We start from the raw sequence: 24,454 nt of genomic DNA on the forward strand, positions 1-24,454 counted from the left end.
TGCCAGTCTGGGCCTACTCGTGTCTGTATGTGTGCCAGTCTGGGCCTACTCGTGTCTGTGTGTGCCATTCTGGGCCTACTCGTGTCTGTATGTGTGCCAGTCTGGGCCTACTCGTGTCTGTGTGTGTGCCAGTCTGGGCTTACTCGTGTCTGTGTGTGTGCCAGTCTGGGCCTACTCGTGTCTGTATGTGTGCCATTCTGGGCCTACTCGTGTCTGTGTGTGCCATTCTGGGCCTACTCGTGTCTGTGTGTGTGCCAGTCTGGGCCTACTCGTGTCTGTGTGTGCCATCCTGGGCCTACTCGTGTCTGTGTGTGTGCCATTCTGGGCCTACTCGTGTCTGTATGTGTGCCAGTCTGGGCCTACTCGTGTCTGTGAGTGCCATTCTGGGCCTACTCTAGTCTGTGTGTGTGCCATTCTGGGCCTACTCATGTCTGTGTGTGCCATTCTGGGCCTACTCGTGTCTGTGTGTGTGCCAGTCTGGGCCTACTCGTGTCTGTGTGTGTGCCAGTCTGGGCCTACTCGTGTCAGTATGTGTGCCATTCTGGGCCTACTCGTGTCTGTGTGTGTGCCAGTCTGGGCCTACTCGTGTCTGTGTGTGCCATTCTGGGCCTACTCGTGTCTGCTTATGTGTCTCTGTGTGTGCCCTACTATAACTGGGTGTGTCTGTTCTTGCTTTTCTCAGTGGGATCGTGTGTGTGTGCCTGCATGGGTCGGTGTGTGTGTGTCTGCATGTATGTGTGCCTGCATGTGTTGCTGTGTGCCCAAGTACGCCTGCATGTGTTGGTGTGTGCCCATGTGTGCCTGCCAAAGTGGGTTTGTGCCTTCTTGTGTCTGGGTGTATTACTACCTCACCTTGTGATAAAGGGCATGCCGGGACAGAGCAGGGGCTGTCTTTGATTTCAAAGGATTTCCCAAAACACGGTAATCCATTACCGGTCGGTCGGGGGTTGTCACAGCGCCGTTCCCTCCTCACAGTCCCCGTCACCAGTTCACCACAGGACGCTGAACAGCTCTCTCTGGTCCAGTTGCCCCACACACCCCAACCACCATTGACTGTACCTAGAAGACATGTCACCAATCATTATCTACATATCACCTACCAACAACTGCGTGATGTCAGCTATCAGTAGCTATATGTCAACCATCAACAGCTGCAAGATGTCAGCTATCAGTAGTTACGTGTCACATATCAACAGCTGCAAGATGTCAGCTATCAGTAGTTACTTGTCACCTACCAACAACTGCGTGATGTCAGCTATCAGAAGTTACGTGTCAATCATCAACAGCTGCAAGATGTCAGCTATCAGTAGTTACGTGTCACCCATCAACAGCTGCAAGATGTCAGCTATCAGTAGTTACGTGTCACCTACAAACAACTGCGTGATGTCAGCTATCAGAAGTTACGTGTCAATCATCAACAGCTGCAAGATGTCAGCTATCAGTAGTTACGCGTCACCCATCAACAGCTGCAAGATGTCAGCTATAAGTAGTTACTTGTCACCTACCAACAACTGCGTGATGTCAGCTATCAGAAGTGACGTGTCAATCATCAACAGCTGCAAGATGTCAGCTATCAGTAGTTACGTGTCACCCATCAACAGCTGCAAGATGTCAGCTATCAGTAGTTACTTGTCACCTATCAGCAGCTGCGTGATGTCAGCTATCAGAAGTGACGTGTCACCCATCAACAGCTGCGAGATGTCAGCTATCAGAAGTTACGTGTCACACATCAACAGCTGCAAGATGTCAGCTATCAGAAGTGACGTGTCACCCATCAACAGCTGCAAGATGTCAGCTATCAGTAGTTACGTGTCACCCATCAACAGCTGCAAGATGTCAGCTATCAGTAGTTACTTGTCACCCATCAACAGCTGCAAGATGTCAGCTATCAGTAGTTACGTGTCACCCATCAACAGCTGCAAGATGTCAGCTATCAGTAGTTACGTGTCACCCATCAACAGCTGCAAGATGTCAGCTATCAGTAGTTACTTGTCACCCATCAACAGCTGCAAGATGTCAGCTATCAGTAGTTACTTGTCACCCATCAACAGCTGCAAGATGTCAGCTATCAGTAGTTACGTGTCACCCATCAACAGCTGCAAGATGTCAGCTATCAGTAGTTACGTGTCACCCATCAACAGCTGCAAGATGTCAGCTATCAGTAGTTACGTGTCACCCATCAACAGCTGCAAGATGTCAGCTATCAGTAGTTACGTGTCACCCATCAACAGCTGCAAGATGTCAGCTATCAGTAGTTACGTGTCACCCATCAACAGCTGCAAGATGTCAGCTATCAGAAGTGACGTGTCACCCATCAACAGCTGCAAGATGTCAGCTATCAGTAGTTACGTGTCACCCATCAACAGCTGCAAGATGTCAGCTATCAGTAGTTACTTGTCACCCATCAACAGCTGCAAGATGTCAGCTATCAGTAGTTACGTGTCACCCATCAACAGCTGCAAGATGTCAGCTATCAGTAACTACATGTCATTCATAACCAGTTGTCAAAGTTGAGCGTGTCATATTCTTAGACGCTGGAAGGATTAACATTACTATTAAAACCACGGCGTAGTGACTTACCATTGCATGACGATGGTGTGGGGCAGACATAGTCTCTCTGTTCAAACCCACGTCCACTACAGCTCGTTGTTGTGCATGTTCGTCGGCGAAACTGTGACAATGTCGCTGCTGCACAGCTCCCTGTGCACTGCGGCGTCCATGACGACCACTGGCCCCATTCTCCCCCTACAGTGAAAAGTGGCACAAATAACATGCAGGCGCATGTTTTGTCTTCTTTGTTCGCTCGTTATACTTTCAATGTGGTGTTCCGAAACAAGAATAGCTCCGGGACAACAAAAGTCCAGGGACACCTGTCATCAGAATAGCACGATGACAGTCACAGCCGGAATACCTGTGCTACCAGTGGATCAGGCAGTGTAACAGGTGTGGTACATGGCTATACTGCACGTGTATCACACACAGATCTCACACCTGCTTGTACAATCCAGATAATACAACAATCACTTGCCTGAAGGTGGCGCAACAATATATGTATCGGCGAGTGATATCACAATCACTCCTACCAGATCGTGATACAACAATCACACATAACTGGAGGTATTACAATAATCACACATTCCTGAAGGGGATACAGCAAAACACGTACCTGGAGGTGATACCTGGAGGAGATACCTGGAGGAGATACAACAATCACATCTATCTGGAGGAGGTATATCAGTCACACCTACCTGTACACGGGTCGAGGGTGCAGACTGCATTTCTCTGTTCACTCGACTCCCCCGTGCAGGGCTGGGTCAGACACACTCGGGTTCTGTTCTCTACACCAAAGACTTGCCCTCCACACGTGGCTGAGCAGTACCGTCTCCAGAATGACCATTCTCCCCAACCTGCACCTGCAGTGATGCAATAATGATATCAACCAGTTTCTGGTTCAACAATCAACTGTCAATCGTGCCTGAACAATTAAACATGTCTGGTGCTGAAACAATCACTACCTATACATCCATACGTACTGGGAAGTGATACAGCAATCACACGTACATGCAGGTGATACAACAATACAAGTACCTTGAGGTTATATAACAATCATACATACTGGAGGATATACAACAATTACATATACCTGCAGGTGATACATCAATCACACCTACCCGCAGGTAATACAATCATATATACAATCCTGGAGGTAATACAACAATCACGCCTACCTGCAAGTGATACAACACTCACACACACAGGGGTGACACAACAATCACACATACCTGGAGATAATACAACAATCACACATACCTGCAGGTGATACAACAGTCACACATACCTGCAGGTGATACAACAATCAGACATACCTGCAGGTGATACAACAGTCTCACATACCTGGAGGTGGTACAACAACCACATGTACCTGGATATGATACAACAATACACATACATTGTGATGATAAAACAATCACACATACCTGCAGGTGATAAAACAATCACGCGTAGTAAGATGATACAACAATCACGCATACTGGAGGTGATGCAACAATCACACATGCTGGAGGTGATACAACAATCAGACATACCTGCAGGTGATACAACAGTCTTACATACCTGGAGGTGATACAACAGTCTTACATACCTGGAGGTGGTACAACAACCACATGTACCTGGATATGATACAATACACATACATTGTGATGATACAGCAATCACACGTACATGCAGGTGATACAACAATACAAGTACCTTGAGGTTATATAACAATCATACATACTGGAGGATATACAACAATTACATATACCTGCAGGTGATACATCAATCACACCTACCCGCAGGTAATACAATCATATATACAATCCTGGAGGTAATACAACAATCACGCCTACCTGCAAGTGATACAACACTCACACACACAGGGGTGACACAACAATCACACATACCTGGAGATAATACAACAATCACACATACCTGCAGGTGATACAACAGTCACACATACCTGCAGGTGATACAACAATCAGACATACCTGCAGGTGATACAACAGTCTCACATACCTGGAGGTGGTACAACAACCACATGTACCTGGATATGATACAACAATACACATACATTGTGATGATAAAACAATCACACATACCTGCAGGTGATAAAACAATCACGCGTAGTAAGATGATACAACAATCACGCATACTGGAGGTGATGCAACAATCACACATGCTGGAGGTGATACAACAATCACACATATCTGCAGGTGATACAACAGTCACACATATCTGCAGGTGATACAACAATCAGACACACCTGCAGGTGATACAACAGTCTCACATACCTGGAGGTGGTACAACAACCACATGTACCTGGATATGATACAACAATACACATACATTGTGATGATACAACAATCACACATACCTGCAGGTGATAAAACAATCACGCGTAGTAAGATGATGCAACAATCACACATACTAGAGGTGATGCAACAATCACACATGCTGGACGTGATGCAAAAATCACACATACTGGACGTGATGCAACAATCACACATACTGGACGTGATGCAACAACCACGCATACTGGAGGTGATGCCACAACCACACATACTGGAGGTGATGCAACAACCACACATACTGGAGGAGATGCAACAACCACACATACTGGAGGTGATGCAACAATCACACATACTGCAGGTGATGCAACAATCACACATACTGGAGGTGATGCAATAATCACACATACTGGACGTGATGCAACAATCACACATACTGGAGGTGATGCAATAATCACACATACTGGAGGTGATGCAACAATCACACATACTGGAGGTGATGCAACAACCACACGTGCTGAAGGTAATACAACAATCACACGTGCTGAAGGTAATACAACAATTACACATACCTTGAGGTAACATAACAATCACATGCACCTTGGAGTGATACAACAATCGCACATATCTGGAGGTAATATAACAATCACATGCACCTGGAAGTGATGCAACAATCGCATATATCTGGAGGTAATATAACAATCACATGCACCTGGAAGTGATGCAATAATCATCAGTACTGGATGTGATGTAACAGTACAATTACATTGTGATGGCACAAAAATCACACATTTCTGGAAGTGAAGTGAGTGAGTGAGTGAGTTTAGTTTTACGCCGCACTCAGCAATATTCCAGCTATATGGCGGCGGTCTGAAAATAATCGAGCCTGGACCAGACTATCCAGTGATCAACAACATGACCATCGATCTGCGCAATTGGGAACCGATGACATGTGTCAACCAAGTCAGCGAGCCTGACCACCCGATCCCGTTAGTCGCCTCTTACGAGAAGCTGAGTCGCCTTTTATGGCAAGCATGGGTTGCTGAAGGCCTATTCTACCCCGGGACCTTCACGGGTCTCTGGAAGTGAAACATCAGACATACTGGAGGTAATACAACAATCACGCTTAGTAAGATGATACAGCAATCACACATAGTGGAGGTGATACAACAATCACACGTTCCTGAATGTGATACAACAACCACACGCATTGGAGGTGATCCAACAATCATCCATAACTGGAAGCCATGCATCGATCACACATACTTTGAGGTGATACAACAATTAGTGGAGGTAAGACAACATTCACGTTGAGGTGATACAACACTATGCGCACCTTATGGTGATAAAATAAGTATACGTACCTGGAGGCGGTACAAAATTCACGTGAGGTGATGCAACTAAACACTTAATTGCAGGTGATGGAACAATCACATGTACCTACAGATGATAGTACAATCACAGTTATCTGCAGGTGGTACAAGTATCATACATACATCCTATCTGGAGGAGGTATATCAGTCACACCTACCAGTACACGGGTCGAGGGTGCAGACTGCATTTCTCTGTTCACTCGACTCCCCCGTGCAGGGCTGGGTCAGACACACTCGGGTTCTGTTCTCTACACCAAAGACTTGCCCTCCACACGTGGCTGAGCAGTACCGTCTCCAGAATGACCATTCTCCCCAACCTGCACCTGCAGTGATGCAACAATGATTGGACAGAAGGTCCGAACGAACACAAAACATTCGAACGAACGCACCACTTGAACACGGTGGCCAGCGATTCGTAAAAAACGTGCATCACGCGCAGACGCCTGCATCGGTGTATACGGCCACTGAGCAGGGAGAGGTTTAGATATGTTTTCGTTGGGGCAGCCACGCCATCGGTGACTGTCTCGCATACAGTGCCAAATCAGAGCACAAGTATTAGAAGTCAAATAAGGACTTCAATTTTATACCACAAGATGGTTCAGTAGTCACATAAGGACCGTTGTCTATATCGTGTCGTGTGTCGTGTCAAATCAGGACATGTTGGGGAATATAGTGACGTTGGAATATTTCGTCGATTCAAAGGTATGCAAGTAACACTACATGAGCTTTGAAAATTGTTGAATTATTTTTAAGTCTTCCACTGCTGCCCAACAATGATATCAACCAGCTTCTGGTTCAACAGTCAATAGTGCCTGAACAATTAAACATGTCTGGTGCTGAAACAATCACTACCTATACATCCATACCTACTGGGAAGTGATACAGCAATCACACGTACATGCAGGTGATACAACAATACAAGTACCTTGAGGTTATATAACAATCACACATACTGGAGGTGACAGTACAATACACGTACTTTGAGGTGGTACAACAATCACATGTCCTGTAATTAATACAGCAATCACACATGCTGTGGGTAATACAACAATCAACAACAATACACGTATCTGGGCGTGGTACAATAACCTACCGTGCAGATACAACAGCCACATGTACCTGGAGGCGATACATCAATACACGTGTACCTGGAGGCGATACATCAATACACGTGTACCTGGAGAGAAGACAACAATCATGCCTATCTGGAGGAGGTATATCAGTCACACCTACCTGTACACGGGTCGAGGGTGCAGGTTGCATTTCTCTGTTCACTCGACTCCCCCGTGCAGGGCTGCATCAGACACACTCGGGTTCTGTTCTCTACACCAGAGACTTGCCCTCCACACGTGGCTGAACAGTACCGTCTCCAGAATGACCATTCTCCCCAACCTGACATAAGAAGATATGAAGATGATAATCCGCACACCGTGAAGGTTAATGGGTCATTGCAGTTTGAGGTGTCCGGACATTTGTGTAGGTTTGTGTATATTGTCCGACACTGGAAATGGAGGATCTGCTTCTTGTACCAGCGAAAAGTGAAAAGTGTTGGTGAAAAACTGACGTATGTGTCTGCTACCTAGAACACGAACCATGTCTGTGGCTCTACTACCTGCAACATGAAACATATCTGTGTCTAGCCTCTTGAGTATGAAACATATCTGTGTCTAGCCTCTTGGGTATGAAACATATCTGTGTCTAGCCCCTTGAGTATGAAACATATCTGTGTCTGGCCCCTTGAGTATGAAACATATCTGTGTCTAGTGCCTTGAGTATGGAACATATCTGTGTATCTTGTACCTACGACACGAAATTTTCGTTTTGTACCTAAACCACGAAACACATGTCTACTACTTCGGGCATGAAACGTCTGTTTGTCTACTACCTAGAACATGAATCATATATGTGTCTACAATCTATATGAATCAAAAACATATCTGTGTATCTACTACCAAGGACACGAAACATATCTGTATATACTGCCTAGAACACGGAACCAACCTGTGTGTCTGCAGCCTAGAACACGAAACATACCTATGTGTCAACTGCTTAGAACACGAAACAAACCTGTGTGTAAATTCCCTAGAACACGAAACGTACCTTAGCGTCCGCTGCCTAGAACACGAAACAGACCAGTGTGTCCACTGCCTAGAAAACGAAACAGACATGTGTGTCTGCTGCCTAGAACACTAAACATATCTTTGCGTCAACTGCCTAGAACACGAAACCGACCTGTGTGTCTGCTGCCTAGTACATGAAACAGACCTGTGTGTAAATTCCCAGAACACAAAACATCCCTTTGCGTCAACTGCCTAGAACACGAAACAGACCTGTGTCTATTACCTTGAACACAGACCATACCCGTGTGTCTACTGTCTACAACACGAAACAGACCTGTGTGTCTACTGCCTAGAACACGAAATAGACCTGTGTCTATTACCTTGAATACGAAACATACCCGTGTGACTACTGCCTAGAACAGGAAACAGACCTGTTTGTCTACTGCCTAGAACAGGAAACAGGCATGTGTCTATTACCTTGAACATGGAACATACCCGTGTGTCTACTGTCTAGAACACGAAACAGACCTGTGTCAACTGTCTAGAACACTAAACAGACCTGTGTGTCTCCTGCCTAGAACACCAATGGTGACAAGATGGTGACGTGTGTGTGAAGATATATAGTCAACACCTGGTGCTGACAAGATGGTGACAAGATGGTGACGTGTGTAGGAGGGTATGTAGTATATAGACAGGTATGTAGTAAATAGATAGGTCCCCAGTACCTGGTGGTCATAAGATGATGACAAGACAGTGACGTGTGTGTGAAGGTAAATAGGATATAGACAGGTACGTAGGACATATACAGGTCCACAGTACCTGGTGGTCATAAGATGGTGACGTGTGTGTGAAGGTACTGGTGGTCATAAGATGGTGACGTGTGTGTGAAGTCTATGCTAAGGTCTGTGTTACCTAATTGATTTGAAGTGTCGCAGAGGCAAGTGATGGGATTGAATAAGTTCCCTCCCGGACAGTTAACACGGTAGGTGGCGCTGCTGGTCCTCAGTATGTAACCAAACGCGTTGTCTGGGTCTGGGCTGTTGGTACTGCATGGACCTGGAAATACAATCGTCAAAGCCATTCCATCAAAATAGACATTTTAACAATTTCACTTTGACTCAAATACTCAGACGTGTATGCATCACCACCAGCAAGGTAGATAGGACAAGGCAAACGGGAGTATGACAAAGTGAGTGTGACAAGGCAAATGTGACAAGGTCAGCATGACAACGTGAGTGTGACATGGCCAGCGTGAGAAGGTGAGCATGACAACGTGAGCATCACAAAGGGAACGGGACAAGGTCAGCGTGAAAAGGTGAGTGTGACAAGATGAATGTGACAAGATGAACGTGATAAGGTGAGCGTATTATGATCCATGTGGGGCATCCGTCACAAACACTTGCAAGATAGACAGGAAGCCACGGGAACCAGTGATGTAAGACAGCTTGTGGAATTGTATCGGATCCCTACTTACATACAACACACAACATACAACTTTACAGATGTCGACTTCTTATTTATGACACGTAAACGTTGTATGCAACAAGAAGAAGTTGTCATCCATAAAGTTATATATTTCATCTTCGACGCAACTTCTAAACGACTAGGACGTCGACTTTTCTGCCATCATTGGATCTCCTTTGAAATCGTTTACAGAGTATCCTTCTTAACACCTCAAACGGAGTGGCGGGTACTCTTAACCGCATACTGAGACATGGACAGCACGTGTGCAGGTTGGTAGTCTCACAATGAAGACGTGCACAACGCGTGGACAAGTTCGTAGCCTCACACTGACACATGCACAAAAGGTGGACAAGTTCACAGCCTCATACTGAGACATGGACAACACGTGGGCATGTTCACAGCCTCATATTGAGACATGGACAACACATGGGCATGTTCACAGCCTCATACTGAGACATGGACAACACGTGGGCATGTTCACAGCCTCATATTGAGACATGGACAACACATGGGCATGTTCACAGCCTCATACTGAGACATGGACAACACGTGGGCATGTTCACAGCCTCATACTGAGACGTGGACAACACGTGGGCATGTTCACAGCCTCATACTGAGACATGGACAACACGTGGGCATGTTCACAGCCTCATACTGAGACATGGACAACACATGGGCATGTTCACAGCCTCATACTGAGACATGGACAACACGTGGGCATGTTCACAGCCTCATACTGAGACATGGACAACACGTGGGCATGTTCGTATTCCCAAGCAGAGATATGGAAAACACTTTGCCACGTTCGTAGCCTCACACTGAAACCTCGACAATACTTCGACAAATTCATATCCTCATTCTGAGGCGTGACTGGTCGAAGTTTACGTTGAGACAGGTATTAAAAGCAATTGGTGGCAGCCTCAACAACAATCACACATGCCTGGACGTGGTACAAGAATTACTCACATACCTGCACTTGGTACAACAATTACACTCACATGGAGGTGGTACAACAATCACATGCAGACGATACAGCAATCACACATCCAGGAATTAATATAACAATCACACCTACCTGTACACGGGTCGAGGGTGCAGACTGCATTTCTCTGTTCACTCGACTCCCCCGTGCAGGGCTGGGTCAGACACACTCGGGTTCTGTTCTCTACACCAAAGACTTGCCCTCCACACGTGGCTGAACAGTACCGTCTCCAGAATGACCATTCTCCCCAACCTGACAATAGAGACAAGACAGTGTTACAGTCTTCCTAAAGTAAAGATTTAGTCTTGCAGAATTGGTACAGAATGTTCAAAGACATCAAAGATTCAGTTTATTGGCTACCTGTTGTTGAAAATCCTTACAACCGTGGTAGCTGGTGGCAGATACAGGAGTAGTAAATACTCCCCACGGGTTACAGTGGTTTGCGTTGGTGACATGAAGGCGTGACATGAGATCGGTGATTGAAGGGGCGACATCAGGTCGCCCACTATGGGTAGTGAAATGAGGCGGGAGGCTTTACATCGACGCACACCTGCACATGCACGTGTACGCAAATGATCACGCGCACAGCCAAGCATACATCAAAACACTCTTGCACATATGCATTTAAAAATATGGCTCACACGCGCACACATCTGCGTAAACATTAACAAACACTGAGGTGATGGGTCTTTTTGAACAGATTAACATCAAGTTTCACCTCACGTCAGAGGTTCGGATATGAGACACGAGACGTTTTAACAGTTTTCTATTGTTAATAATCAAAAGAGCCTGAGAGACAGAAAGGCTGGCGCTCAGTCCTGTTTCACATCAAAACAATCATGTAGAATGTCCTGCAAGGTGCAATAACTAAGAAATATTCCAGCAATTTAATTGACTGACATGTGCAAGGCAAGTCACTGAGTCTTACAATCCCATTCGGGGAGGACGCTGTTGCAAACCATCTTCCAGGGAGTTACCTGTACTTTGAGGTACTGACAAAAATATAGACAGTTTGTTATCAAGAACATAAAATTTGAACGTTATATCAACATAAAGGTAACACTCTTTCCTTGGACATTATGTCATCACACAGGTAACACGTCTTACCTGTACGTGATGGCATGACAGGCATGACATGGTAACACATCTTACCATTGTCACATGTAGGTACTTGACAGGTTACGATCTGAGTGTCCAGTGGGTTTCCAGAACAGGCCCTGCCGCCATTCACTGGAACGGGGTTGGTACATGTCCGTGTCCTCGTGTCCGTCCCATTCACAGACTGACCACACGTGGCACTGCACGCCCTCGTCACCGACGACCACTCACTCCAGCCTCCGTTAACTGTGGCAGCAATGGACAATATATAATGAGACGCTGGGTGGGGCAAGATGGAAATAGCTGGCCATACTCTAACATCCAATCGATTCCTGTAACGACCTTACACTACACCTAACACAGATAGGCTACGTACCATACACTGTCACCGATCCATCCGATGTTGCCCCTCCCGCGATGAAGGTATAGTTGCCGGTGTCGGAAACGGCAGCCTGGAGTCTGGTCAAGCGGTAGACGTTTCCGTTTCGTGTCATCACGTTCCGAGAATCCTGGGACACGGGAACGCCGTCCTTCAGCCACTGCCAGTTGGTTTCGACTGGTTGATTTAGCTCCGCAGACAACACGATAGGACCTCCTGCTTCAACCTGAGTGTCGCTCACACCGGAAACTATGGCAACCTGACCTGGAGATGTAGAAATGGGAAAAGACCATTTAACATGGAAACCGACACAACAAGCAAGTGCTTCTTTATTGCAATACTGTTATACGTGAAATTAAGAATACATATCAATCTGGACTATCACGTGACTTACTTGAACACGGTGTCAGGGAACACGTGACAACTGCCTGATCTACGGATTCGCCTGCACATTGAGCACCGCCATTACGAGGAGGTGGGTTATTGCATTCCCTAGTTCTGTTCTGAATGCCGGAAACAGATCCGCAAGTCCCAGAGCAGTATCTCCTGAATGCAGACCATGGTCCCCAGCCGCCGTTCACTACGGGATTAATACCGGTATGAATGTCAGGAGCCACTGAGCTGGACCAAACACTAACTGTATTTGTACTCTTACTATGTGTATGTGTCAATTCTTGGTGTACGTTAACCACAGGGATAAAGGGTGTGTATTATTACTTTATTCAATATGCATGAAAGAACGTCAGAAATAAACACAAACGATTAAGTAACGTAACCTTTACATTTTACTGATGCACTATGTCTAGGGAGACCAAGCTCTGCTGGGTAGCATGCTTGATCTTGTCAACCCTCAGGTTCGTAGAGAACATTACCTCGGTCACACAGACAACTGGTGGGGTTGAAGGAGGTCCCGGCAGTACAGGACAATTTCTGGCTGATGTTGCCCACTGTCACGATGAAGCCTTCAGGGTTGTCTGGGTCAGGGCTGACAAACCCGCAGGAATCTAAACAATTAGAACACGAGAATTTAAAACTGATTTCAATTTTTCCTTGTCCATATATGCAAGCACCCTCCGTGGCAGCCGTATAATGGCATTGTCAACATCAGCTGTGTTTACTAAGGCTCTGATACCTCTGTACAGGTAGTGTCAACATCAGCTGTGTTTACTGAGGCTCTGATACCTCTGTACAGGTAATGTCAACATCAGCTGTGTTTACCAAGGCTCTGATACCTCTGTACAGAGAGTATCAACATCAGCTGTGTTTACTAAGGCTGTAATACCTCTGTACAGGTAGTGTCAACATCAGCTGTGTTTAGTAGGGCTGTGATACCTCTGTACAAGTAGTGTCGACATCAGCTGTGTTTACTAAGGCTCTGATACCTCTGTACAAGTAGTGTCAACACCACCTGTGTTTAGTAGAGCTGTGATACCTCTGTACAAGTAGTGTCAACATAATCTGTGTTTAGTAAGGCTGTGATACCTCTGTAAGGTAATGTCAACATCAGCTGTGTTTAGGAGAGCTGTGATACCTCTGTACAAGTAGTGTCAACATCAGCTGTGTTTAGGAGAGCTGTGATACATCTGTACAAGTAGTGTCAACATCAGCTGTGTTTATTAGAGCTGTGATACCTCTGTAAGGTAGTGTCAACATCAGCTGTGTTTAGTAGGGCTGTGATACCTCTGTACAAGTAGTGTCAACATCAGCTGTGTTTAGTGGGGCTGTGATACCTCTGTAGAAGTAATGTCAACATCACCTGTGTTTAGTAAGGCTGTGATACCTATGTAAAGGTAGTGTCAATATCAACTGCACATGTTATAGCTGAGATGTGTGTGTAAATGTCTTCTATCACTAACTGCACTTTTTTTAAAGAAGGTAACTTTTTACTTGAGTGTTCTGTTGGAGACGATGTTACTTACTCTCACATGTAGGTACTTGACAGGTTACGATCTGAGTGTCCAGTGGGTTTCCAGAACAGGCCCTGCCGCCATTCACTGGAACGGGGTTGGTACATGTCCGTGTCCTCGTGTCCGTCCCATTCACAGACTGACCACACGTGGCACTGCACGCCCTCGTCACCGACGACCACTCACTCCAGCCTCCGTTAACTGTGGCAGCAATGGACAATATATAATGAGACGCTGGGTGGGGCAAGATGGAAATAGCTGGCCATACTCTAACATCCAACCGATTCCTGTAACGACCTTACACTACACCTAACACAGATAGGCTACGTACCATACACCGTCACCGATCCATCCGATGTTGCCCCTCCCGCGATGAAGGTATAGTTGCCGGTGTCGGAAACGGCAGCCTGGAGTCTGGTCAAGCGGTAGACGTTTCCGTTTCGTGTCATCACGTTCCGAGAATCCTGGGACACGGGAACGCCGTCCTTCAGCCACTGCCAGTTGGTTTCGACTGGTTGATTTAGCTCCGCAGACAACACGATAGGACCTCCTGCTTCAACCTGAGTGTCGCTCACACCGGAAACTATGGCAACCTGACCTGGAGATGTAGAAATGGGAAAAGACCATTTAACATGGAAACCGACACAACAAGCAAGTGCTTCTTTATTGCAATACTGTTATACGTGAAATTAAGAATACATATCAATCTGGACTATCACGTGACTTACTTGAACACGGTGTCAGGGAACACGTGACAACTGCCTGATCTACGGATTCGCCTGCACATTGAGCACCGCCATTACGAGGAGGTGGGTTATTGCATTCCCTAGTTCTGTTCTGAATGCCGGAAACAGATCCGCAAGTCCCAGAGCAGTATCTCCTGAATGCAGACCATGGTCCCCAGCCGCCGTTCACTACGGGATTAATACCGGTATGAATGTCAGGAGCCACTGAGCTGAACCAAACACTAACTGTATTTGTACTCTTACTATGTGTATGTGTTAATTCTTGGTGTACGTTAACCACAGGGATAAAGGGTGTGTATTATTACTTTATTCAATATGCATGAAAGAACGTCAGAAATAAACACAAACGATTAAGTAACGTAACCTTTACATTTTACTGATGCACTATGTCTAGGGAGACCAAGCTCTGCTGGGTAGCATGCTTGATCTTGTCAACCCTCAGGTTCGTAGAGAACATTACCTCGGTCACACAGACAACTGGTGGGGTTGAAGGAGGTCCCGGCAGTACAGGACAATTTCTGGCTGATGTTGCCCACTGTCACGATGAAGCCTTCAGGGTTGTCTGGGTCAGGGCTGACAAACCCGCAGGAATCTAAACAATTAGAACACGAGAATTTAAAACTGATTTCAATTTTTCCTTGTCCATATATGCAAGCACCCTCCGTGGCAGCCGTATAATGGCATTGTCAACATCAGCTGTGTTTACTAAGGCTCTGATACCTCTGTACAGGTAGTATCAATATCAGCTGTGTTTACTAAGGCTGTAATACCTCTGTACAGGTAATGTCAACATCAGCTGTGTTAACTAAGGCTGTAATACCTCTGTACAGAGAGTATCAATATCAGCTGTGTTTACTAAGGCTGTAATACCTCTGTACAAGTAGTATCAACATCAGCTGTGTTTACTAAGGCTGTAATACCTCTGTACAGGTAGTGTCAACATCAGCTGTGTTTACTAAGGCTCTGATACCTCTGTACAGGTAATGTCAACATCAGCTGTGTTTACTAAGGCTGTGATACCTCTGTACAAGTAGTGTCAACATCAGCTGTGTTTGCTAAGGCTCTGATACCTCTGTACAGGTAGTATCAACATCAGCTGTGTTTACTAAGGCTGTAATACCTCTGTACAAGTAGTGTCAAGATCAACTGTGTATACTAAGGCTCTGATACCTCTGTACAGGTAGTATCAACATCAGCTGTGTTTACTAAGGCAGTAATACCTCTGTACAAGAAGTGTCAACATCAGCTGTGTTTACTAAGGCTGTATTACCTCTGTACAGGTAGTATCAATATCAGCTGTGTTTACTAAGGCTCTGATACCTCTGTACAAGTAGTATCAACATCAGCTGTGTTTACTATGGCTGTAATACCTCTGTACAAGTAGTGTCAATATCAGCTGTGTTTAGTAAGGCTGTGATACCTCTGTACAGGTAATGTCAACATCAGCTGTGTTTACTAAGGCTCTGATACCTCTGTACAGGTAGTATCAACATCAGCTGTGTTTACTAAGGCTGTAATACCTCTGTACAGGTAGTATCAATATCAGGTGTGTTCACTAAGGCTGTAATACCGCTGTAAGGTAGTGTCAACATCAGCTGTGTTTACTAAGGCTCTGAGGCACCCGTGAACGGCCACCTCCTCGTGGTGGGTGCTGGGTAACGCAAAGAGCCGTTCAAACCCCCGTGTGGACCCGGGTCAACTAGGTCCATAGCACCCCATTGCAATTGGGCAACCTGTTTGCCGTGGGTTGCGTCCCGTGTCGGTGGAGGACGGTAGTCTGGTGGTTGAGGGCAGTAGGAGCCTGAACCGTGTTCCTGTTGCTCAACACACCACTTCGACCCTTACTTCACCTAGACGGGTGGTAGAATCGGCCCGATTCTATCAATCGGCTGGTCACGCCAAGCCCTGTGTATGGACTTGTACGTCACTCATGTACGTTAAACATGTACGTTTAATTTGAAAATGTTTTACATTTGGACTCGGTACATTTATACATATCAGATGTCAATGATTTGCAATGTGATGTTTTGCTCTTTGCCTAGAGTCTTATGCCAGAAGGCGGTGGCTCATGGGCCAATCTGGTGGATTAGCTATTTATAACTTTTCTGCTGGAGTATATCATCCGAGTATCCTTGGTGCTGCAAGTTGGAGACCCACTTGTTTTTAACATTGTCCTTGTGATACTCCGTGGTGGGTGGGGAGCTCGGATGATGAACCTTAAAACACTAACTATGGCTTACGAAACCCCTATGACCAAGAAAAAACGTCCTCTTGACACGGATCCTGATGTTAATGATCAAAGACCGTCCACATCTATTGACTATTGGCCACGTTTTATAGTACTTGAGACTGTTGACAAGACTCCCTTGAAGCTGAACCCTTTTGCTGTTTCAAAAGGCGTACAAGGCATATAGCAGGAGATGTTAAAAATGTTAGACGTTTGCGTACAGGTTCATTTCTTATTGAATGTAGTAAGAGACAACAGGCAAATAACCTCCTGTCAACTAAATCTTTTGTTGGCATTCCCATATCAGTCTCTGCCCACCGAACGCTTAACACCAGCAAAGGCATAGTGAGAGACCGAGACCGCCTTTTTGCTGATATGCTGGAAATTGATATTGCCTCAGAGATGAAGGAACAAGGTGTGTTGTATGTAAAACGTTTCACTACCCGTTAACACAATGAGATCCAACAAACAAACACCTATTTGTTTTCTTTCTCTACTCCGACTGCTCCTAAATCGATAAAGGCTGGTTACTGTCATATCAAAGTGGAAACATATATTCCGAATCCACCGAGATGTTTCAAGTGCCAGAAGTATGGGCATGGCGTCAATACTTGCACATTGTCTGTTGTGTGTGCTCACTGTGGTGAGAAGACACACACAACAGAAGATTGTGACAGTAGTTATAAGAAATGCACTAACTGTTCAGGAGACCATTCCTCTTTTTCAAAAGAGTGTCCAGTATGGAAGCAGAAGATGGAGATCAACAAACTGAAATTTACTCAAAATATTAGTTTTTCAGAGGCAAAACAGCTTGTTCAGAGATCTGAATTAACAGAAACATATGCTTCAAAAACTAAGACATCATCTGAGGCGACGAATAAAGCAACCAGATCAACTTCAGGCTGTCAAACAGATTTGACGTGGGTGAACACTGATTCCCCACAGACTTTAGCACCTGCAATATCTACACAAACTGCTGAGCCACTTCCTGGCACGTCTCAAAGTCAGCCAGAGCCAGATCGTGATCAAAATTTGTTATCTCAGTCTACCACAAGGTCTCAGTTGTTGTGTAACGTGCAACAAACTGCTAAAGGCAAAGGTAAAGGCATTATGTTCTTTGTATGTGTCACCGTCTACAACTCTTCAGAGGACCGACCTTCAAACCCTCTACGATCAACTCCCCAAACCGTGTATTATTATGGGAGATTTGAATGGCCACAACCCACTCTGGGGCGGTACAACTACGAATACTAAAGGTAAACTATTAGAAGAGTTCTGTTCAGATAACGATTTATGCTTATATAATGACGGTTCAAACACATATTTACACCCTGGTACAGGAATTTATTCTGCTCTCGACTTGTCACTTACAAATTCAGAACTACTAAATGAATTTGAATGGTCAGTTCACGATGACCTCTGTGGAAGTGACCATTTTCCTACTATCCTAAAGTCTGTAACTCCATCTGATGTTCCTCCATCATCAAGGCGGAATTTTAAAAAGGCTAACTGGGCTTTATATGAAACACTGTGTGCTGAAAAACTTAAACCCGAACGGTTTATTGACGTTCCTGATGCTATTAAATGCTTTTCTGATGCATTGAATTCCATAGCTGATGAGTGTATACCAACGTCCTCTGCAGTTCCACATATTCGAAAACCATGGTTCAACGATGACTGCAAACAAGCTAGGAAGGCAAGGAAAAAGGCAGAACATTATTTCCGTCGCCATCCTATGGTGCATAATTTAAATAAATTTTAAATTTTAAATGCTAAAGCACGGCGTACTTTTAAACAGAACAAACGCCAATCTTGGCAAAATTATGTATCTAAAATAAATTCTCGGACACCCATGTCCAAGGTATGGAACATGGTCCAAAAAGTTAAAGGTAGAGGCACTAAATCTACTGTCCATCATCTTAAACATGGAGATCAGTTACTTACTGATAAATCAGATATCGCAAATAAACTGGGCGAAACCCTCGCTAAACACTCTTCCTCTTCTAATTATTTACCTAAATTCCAGCAGTATCAAAAACAGCAAGAAAAGAAAACTATTAATTTCAATTCTGATAATGGGGAAGATTATAATGAAACGTTTTCTATTCATGAACTCCATACTGCTCTTGATCAGGCTCATGACACTGCTACTGGAGCTGATAACATACATTATCAACTCCTGAAGCATTTACCAGAATCCTGCCTAGAAACTCTCCTAAATATTTTTGATGATATTTGGACATCGGGTAACTTTCCTCCGTCATGGCGTGACGCCATAGTAGTACCAATACCTAAACCTGGACGTGATCATACGGATCCGTCCAATTATCGTCCGATTTCATTAACAAGCTGTGTTTGCAAGACCATGGAACGCATGATAAATAATCGACTTGTTTGGTATTTGGAAACTAATAACCTTATCACAGATATACAATGTGGTTTCCGTAAAAACAGAAGTACTGTCGATCACTTAGTGCGTTTAGACTCATTTGTTAAAAACGCACTAATTAACAAACAACACGCTGTGTCTATCTTTTTTGATCTCGAGAAGGCATACGACACAACCTGGAAATATGGCATTTTGAGAGATTTACATGATTTCGGTTTGCGAGGTCGTTTGCCTGAATTCATATGCAAATTTTTAAATAACAGACAATTTCAAGTCCGCGTGGGTTCTACCCTGTCTGATCATTACAATCAGGATCAGGGTGTTCCACAAGGCAGTATTTTGTCAGTCACACTTTTTAGTATCAAGATAAACAGTTTATCAAAAGTTTTAAACGATTCAATTGATGGATCATTATTTGTGGATGATTTTAATATTTCTTGTCGTGGTAAAAATATGAATACCATTGAACGACAACTACAGTTATGTTTAAACAAGATTAATAAATGGTGTCTTGAAAACGGCTTTAAATTTTCTAAATCGAAAACTAATTGTATACATTTTTGTCGTAAATATAAACCACATAAAGACCCTGAACTATCTCTAGATGGCACACCAATTAAAGTTGTGAAGGAAGCTAAGTTCTTGGGTCTCATTTTTGACTCACACTTAACGTTTTTACCGCATATTAAATCACTTAAAACTAAATGCCTGAAAGCACTTGACTTGTTGAAAGTGGTTTCAAATTCAAAATGGGGAGGGGATCAAGCTACCCTTCTCCATCTATATCGATCTCTCGTGCGTTCGAAACTCGATTATGGCTCCATTGTTTATGGTGGAGCCTGCAAAAGCAACTTAAAATTATTAGATTCAGTCCATCATCAAGGTCTAAGACTTTGTCTTGGCTCCTTTAGAACTTCACCTCTTGACAGCCTGTATGTCGAGGCTGACGAACCATCTCTTGAGCAGCGACGTATAAAATTAGCTTTACAGTATGTAACAAAACTATATTCAAATGAGTCTAACCCTGCATATAACTGTGTTTTCAATCCCCTGTATGAGGATTTATACAAAAAGAAATCTTCTTTCGTTCCGCCTCTTGGTTTAAGAATAAAACCACTTATTTCTGCTGCCAGTATTGAACTGGAAAACATAGCTCCTTCCCGTCTTCTTTCTTCTCCTCCTTGGCAGTTTGTTAGGCCACAAGTTGACCTAACATTAACGACTTTTAAAAAATCAGAAACGAATGAATTACAGTATAAACAAGAATATAATCAACTGAAACATAAATATAGCAATTATAAATCCTTATTTACAGATGGGTCCAAGGACGGTGGCGCAGTGGCTTGTGCCACTGTCACTGGATCCAGAACAATATCATCTCGATTACCAGATAACAGTTCTATTTTTACAGCTGAAGCTAACGCCATACTAACAGCTCTTAAATATATTCAAAGACACCCTAAACGTAAACAATATATAATCTATTCCGACTCTCTTTCTTGCCTTCAGGCTATTAAAAATATATCTTGTAAACATCCACTTTTAATAGAAATTATTGAATTGTATAATAATCTTGCCACTGGCCAATACGACATCGTCTTTTGTTGGTTATCCAGCCACGTAGGTATTTCCTGTAACGCAATGTCCTCCATAGATACATTGTTTTAGGTCTATTCACTAGTTTTATATTCTATTCTGTGATATTCTAGTCAGTTTTACTGTCCTTCGTTGACAGGGTTTTACAATGTCCGTGCTAGTAATTCATTTGTGTTTTTATAATTAATCGTTCTCGTCACGATATGGCTGCAATACTGCCGATGTGACGTTAAATACTAACTCACTCACTCACTCACCCGCTGTGTTTAGTAAGGCTGTAATACCTCTGTAAGGCTGTAATACCTCTGTACAAGTAGTGTCAACATCAGCTGTGTTTACTAAGGCTCTGATACCTCTGTACAGGTAGTGTCAACATCAGCTGTGTTTACTAAGGCCCTGATACCTCTGCACAAGTAGTGTCAACATCAGCTGTGTTTACTCAGGCTCTGATACCTCTGTACAGGTAGTATCAACATCAGCTGTGTTTACTAAGGCTGTAATACCTCTGTACAAGTAGTGTCAACATCAGCTGTGTTTACTAAGGCTCTGATACCTCTGTACAGGTAGTATCAACATCAGCTGTGTTTACTAAGGCTCTGATACCTCTGTACAGGTAGTGTCAACATCAGCTGTGTTTACTAAGGCTCTGATACCTCTGTACAGGTAGTATCAACATCAGCTGTGTTTACTAAGGCTGTAATACCTCTGTACAAGTAGTGTCAACATCAGCTGTGTTTACTAAGGCTCTGATACCTCTGTACAGGTAGTATCAACATCAGCTGTGTTTACTAAGACTGTAATACCTCTGTACAGGTAGTGTCAACATCAGCTGTGTTTACTAACGCTCTGATACTTATGTACCGGTAGTATCAATATCAGCTGTGTTTACTAAGGCTGTAATACCTCTGTACAGGTAGTATCAACATCAGCTGTGTTCACTAAGGCTCGGATGCCTCTGTACAGGTAATGTCAACATCAGCTGTGTTTACAAAGGCTGTAATACCTCTGTACAGGTAGTATCAACATCAGCTGTGTTTACTAAGGCTGTAATACCTCTGTACAGGTAGTATCACAGCTACAGGTAGTATCAACATCAGCTGTGTTTACTAAGGCTGTAATACCTCTGTACAAGTAGTGTCAACATCAGCTGTGTTTACTGAGGCTGTAATACCTCTGTACAGGTAATGTCAACATCAGCTGTGATTACTAAGGCTGTAATACCTCTGTACAGGTAGTATCAATATCAGCTGTGTTTCCTAAGGCTGTAATACCTCTGTAAGGTAATGTCAACATCAGCTGTGTTTACTAAGGCTGTAATACCTCTGTACAGGTAATGTCAACATCAGCTGTGTTTAGTAAGGCTGTAATACCTCTGTACAAGTAGTGTCAACATCAGCTGTGTTTACTAAGGCTGTAGTACCTCTGTACAGGTAGTGTCAACATCAGCTGTGTTTACTAAGGCTGTAATACCTCTGTACAGGTAGTGTCAACATCAGCTGTGTTTATTAAGGCTGTAATACCTCTGTACAAGTAGTGTCAACATCAGCTGTGTTTACTAAGGCTGTAATACCTCTGTACAAGTAGTGTCAACATCAGCTGTGTTTACTAAGGCTGTAATACCTCTGTACAGGTAGTGTCAACATCAGCTGTGTTTACTAAGGCTATAATACCTCTGTACAAGTAGTGTCAAAATCAGCTGTGTTTACTAAGGCTGTAGTACCTCTGTACAAGTAGTGTCAACATCAGCTGTGTTTACTAAGGCTGTAATACCTCTGTACAGGTAGTGTCAACATCAGCTGTGTTTACTAAGGCTGTAATACCTCTGTACAGGTAGTGTCAACATCAGCTGTGTTTACTAAGGCTATAATACCTTTGCACAAGTAGTGTCAACATCAGCTGTGTTTACTAAGGCTGTAGTACCTCTGTACAAGTAGTGTCAACATCAGCTGTGTTTACTAAGGCTGTAATACCTCTGTACAGGTAGTGTCAACATCAGCTGTGTTTACTAAGGCTGTAATACCTCTGTGCAGGTAGTATCAACATTAGCTGTGTTTACTAAGGCTGTAATACCTCTGTACAAGTAGTGTCAACATCAGCTGTGTTTACTAAGGCTGTAATACCTCTGTACAAGTAGTGTCAACATCAGCTGTGTTTACTAAGGCTGTAATACCTCTGTACAAGTAGTATCAACATCAGCTGTGTTTAGTAAGGCTGTGATACATCCGTACAAGTAGTGTCAACATCAGCTGTGTTTAGTAAGGCTGTGATACATCTGTACAGGCAGTGTCAACATCAACTGGGTGTGATATAACTGGGATGTGTGTGTAGTATAGGAGAAAACACACCTCCGAGGTTTGGTAGACAACGTAAAACCGGAGAGGGGGGGATTTCCCGACCCCAATAGTTTTACATTGTCTTTCAAAACCGAGGAGAAGTGTTTTCTCTAACATATAAAGCGTCAATGATTCATAATTACAATGTAGATGATCATTTAATGAAGCTACATGACAATAACTGAAGCGCGCGTAAAATCAATATAATGACAGTAACTATAAGTAGATAATTTAACCCCTCCACTCGCAGGTGGCCGTGCGTTAGAGCGTCTGCCTACGGATGGGGGAATTGCGGTTCTAATCCCGCTTCGGAAATCCTTCGTATTGTGACTTTAATCTTGAACGATACGTTCCAGTTGATTTCAAACACTCATGTATCATTTGAATGTTGATGTTCATATAAAGTTAGGAAAAGTAAAACCTGGGAAGCGGTCTTACTAACGAAAAGTAAACCCTGGGAAGCGGTCTTACTAACGAAAAGTAAACCCTGGGAAGCGGTCTTACTAACGAAAAGTAAACCCTGGGAAGCGGTCTTACTAACGAAAAGTAAACCCTGGGAAGCGGTCTTACTAACGAAAAGTAAAACCCGTCTCTCCAGAACAAAAGCCTCAAATGTTGTTATTCTGGGAAAACAAGAGATGACCCAATATATCGTGAGATGCACACTTTAGGTTTATATAATGTCTTCTATCATTAACTACATTTTAAAGAGGGTAACTTTTTACTTGAGTGTTCTGTTGAAAACGATGTTACTTACTCTCACATGTAGGTACTTGACAGGTTACTATCTGAGTGTCCAGTGGGTTTCCAGAACAGACCCTGCCGCCATTCACTGGAACGGGGTTGGTACATGTCCGTGTCCTCGTGTCCGTCCCATTCACAGACTGGCCACACGTGGCACTGCACGCCCTCGTCACCGACGACCACTCACTCCAGCCTCCGTTAACTGTGGCAGCAAACGACAATATATAATGAGACGCTGGGTGGGGCAAGATGGAAATAGCTGGCCATACTCTAACATCCAACCGATTCCTGTAACGACCTTACACTACACCTAACACAGACAGGCTACGT

At 44.0% G+C, this 24,454-nt stretch overlaps 1 protein-coding gene across 1 annotated transcript in view; it reads right to left on the reverse strand.

Annotated features, from left to right (window-relative positions):
- The window catches only part of LOC137297165 (SCO-spondin-like), a 77,455-nt gene that overhangs the window by 14,366 nt on the left and 38,635 nt on the right, over nt 1-24,454 (reverse strand). Inside the window, exons 22-37 of the mRNA XM_067829178.1 lie at nt 24,138-24,326; nt 15,296-15,427; nt 14,421-14,687; nt 14,102-14,290; nt 13,055-13,186; nt 12,568-12,762; nt 12,180-12,446; nt 11,858-12,049; nt 10,799-10,957; nt 9,172-9,315; nt 8,640-8,705; nt 7,427-7,591; nt 6,352-6,522; nt 3,243-3,413; nt 2,581-2,745; nt 853-1,059 (exon numbers count right to left, since the gene is read on the reverse strand). Of these exons, the coding sequence (XP_067685279.1) occupies nt 853-1,059; nt 2,581-2,745; nt 3,243-3,413; nt 6,352-6,522; nt 7,427-7,591; nt 8,640-8,705; nt 9,172-9,315; nt 10,799-10,957; nt 11,858-12,049; nt 12,180-12,446; nt 12,568-12,762; nt 13,055-13,186; nt 14,102-14,290; nt 14,421-14,687; nt 15,296-15,427; nt 24,138-24,326 (2,811 nt within the window). The remainder of the gene's footprint in view (nt 1-852; nt 1,060-2,580; nt 2,746-3,242; nt 3,414-6,351; nt 6,523-7,426; nt 7,592-8,639; nt 8,706-9,171; nt 9,316-10,798; nt 10,958-11,857; nt 12,050-12,179; nt 12,447-12,567; nt 12,763-13,054; nt 13,187-14,101; nt 14,291-14,420; nt 14,688-15,295; nt 15,428-24,137; nt 24,327-24,454) is intronic.

Source organism: Haliotis asinina, chromosome 9, assembly GCF_037392515.1.
Source record: "Haliotis asinina isolate JCU_RB_2024 chromosome 9, JCU_Hal_asi_v2, whole genome shotgun sequence".
Taxonomy (NCBI): domain Eukaryota; kingdom Metazoa; phylum Mollusca; class Gastropoda; order Lepetellida; family Haliotidae; genus Haliotis; species Haliotis asinina.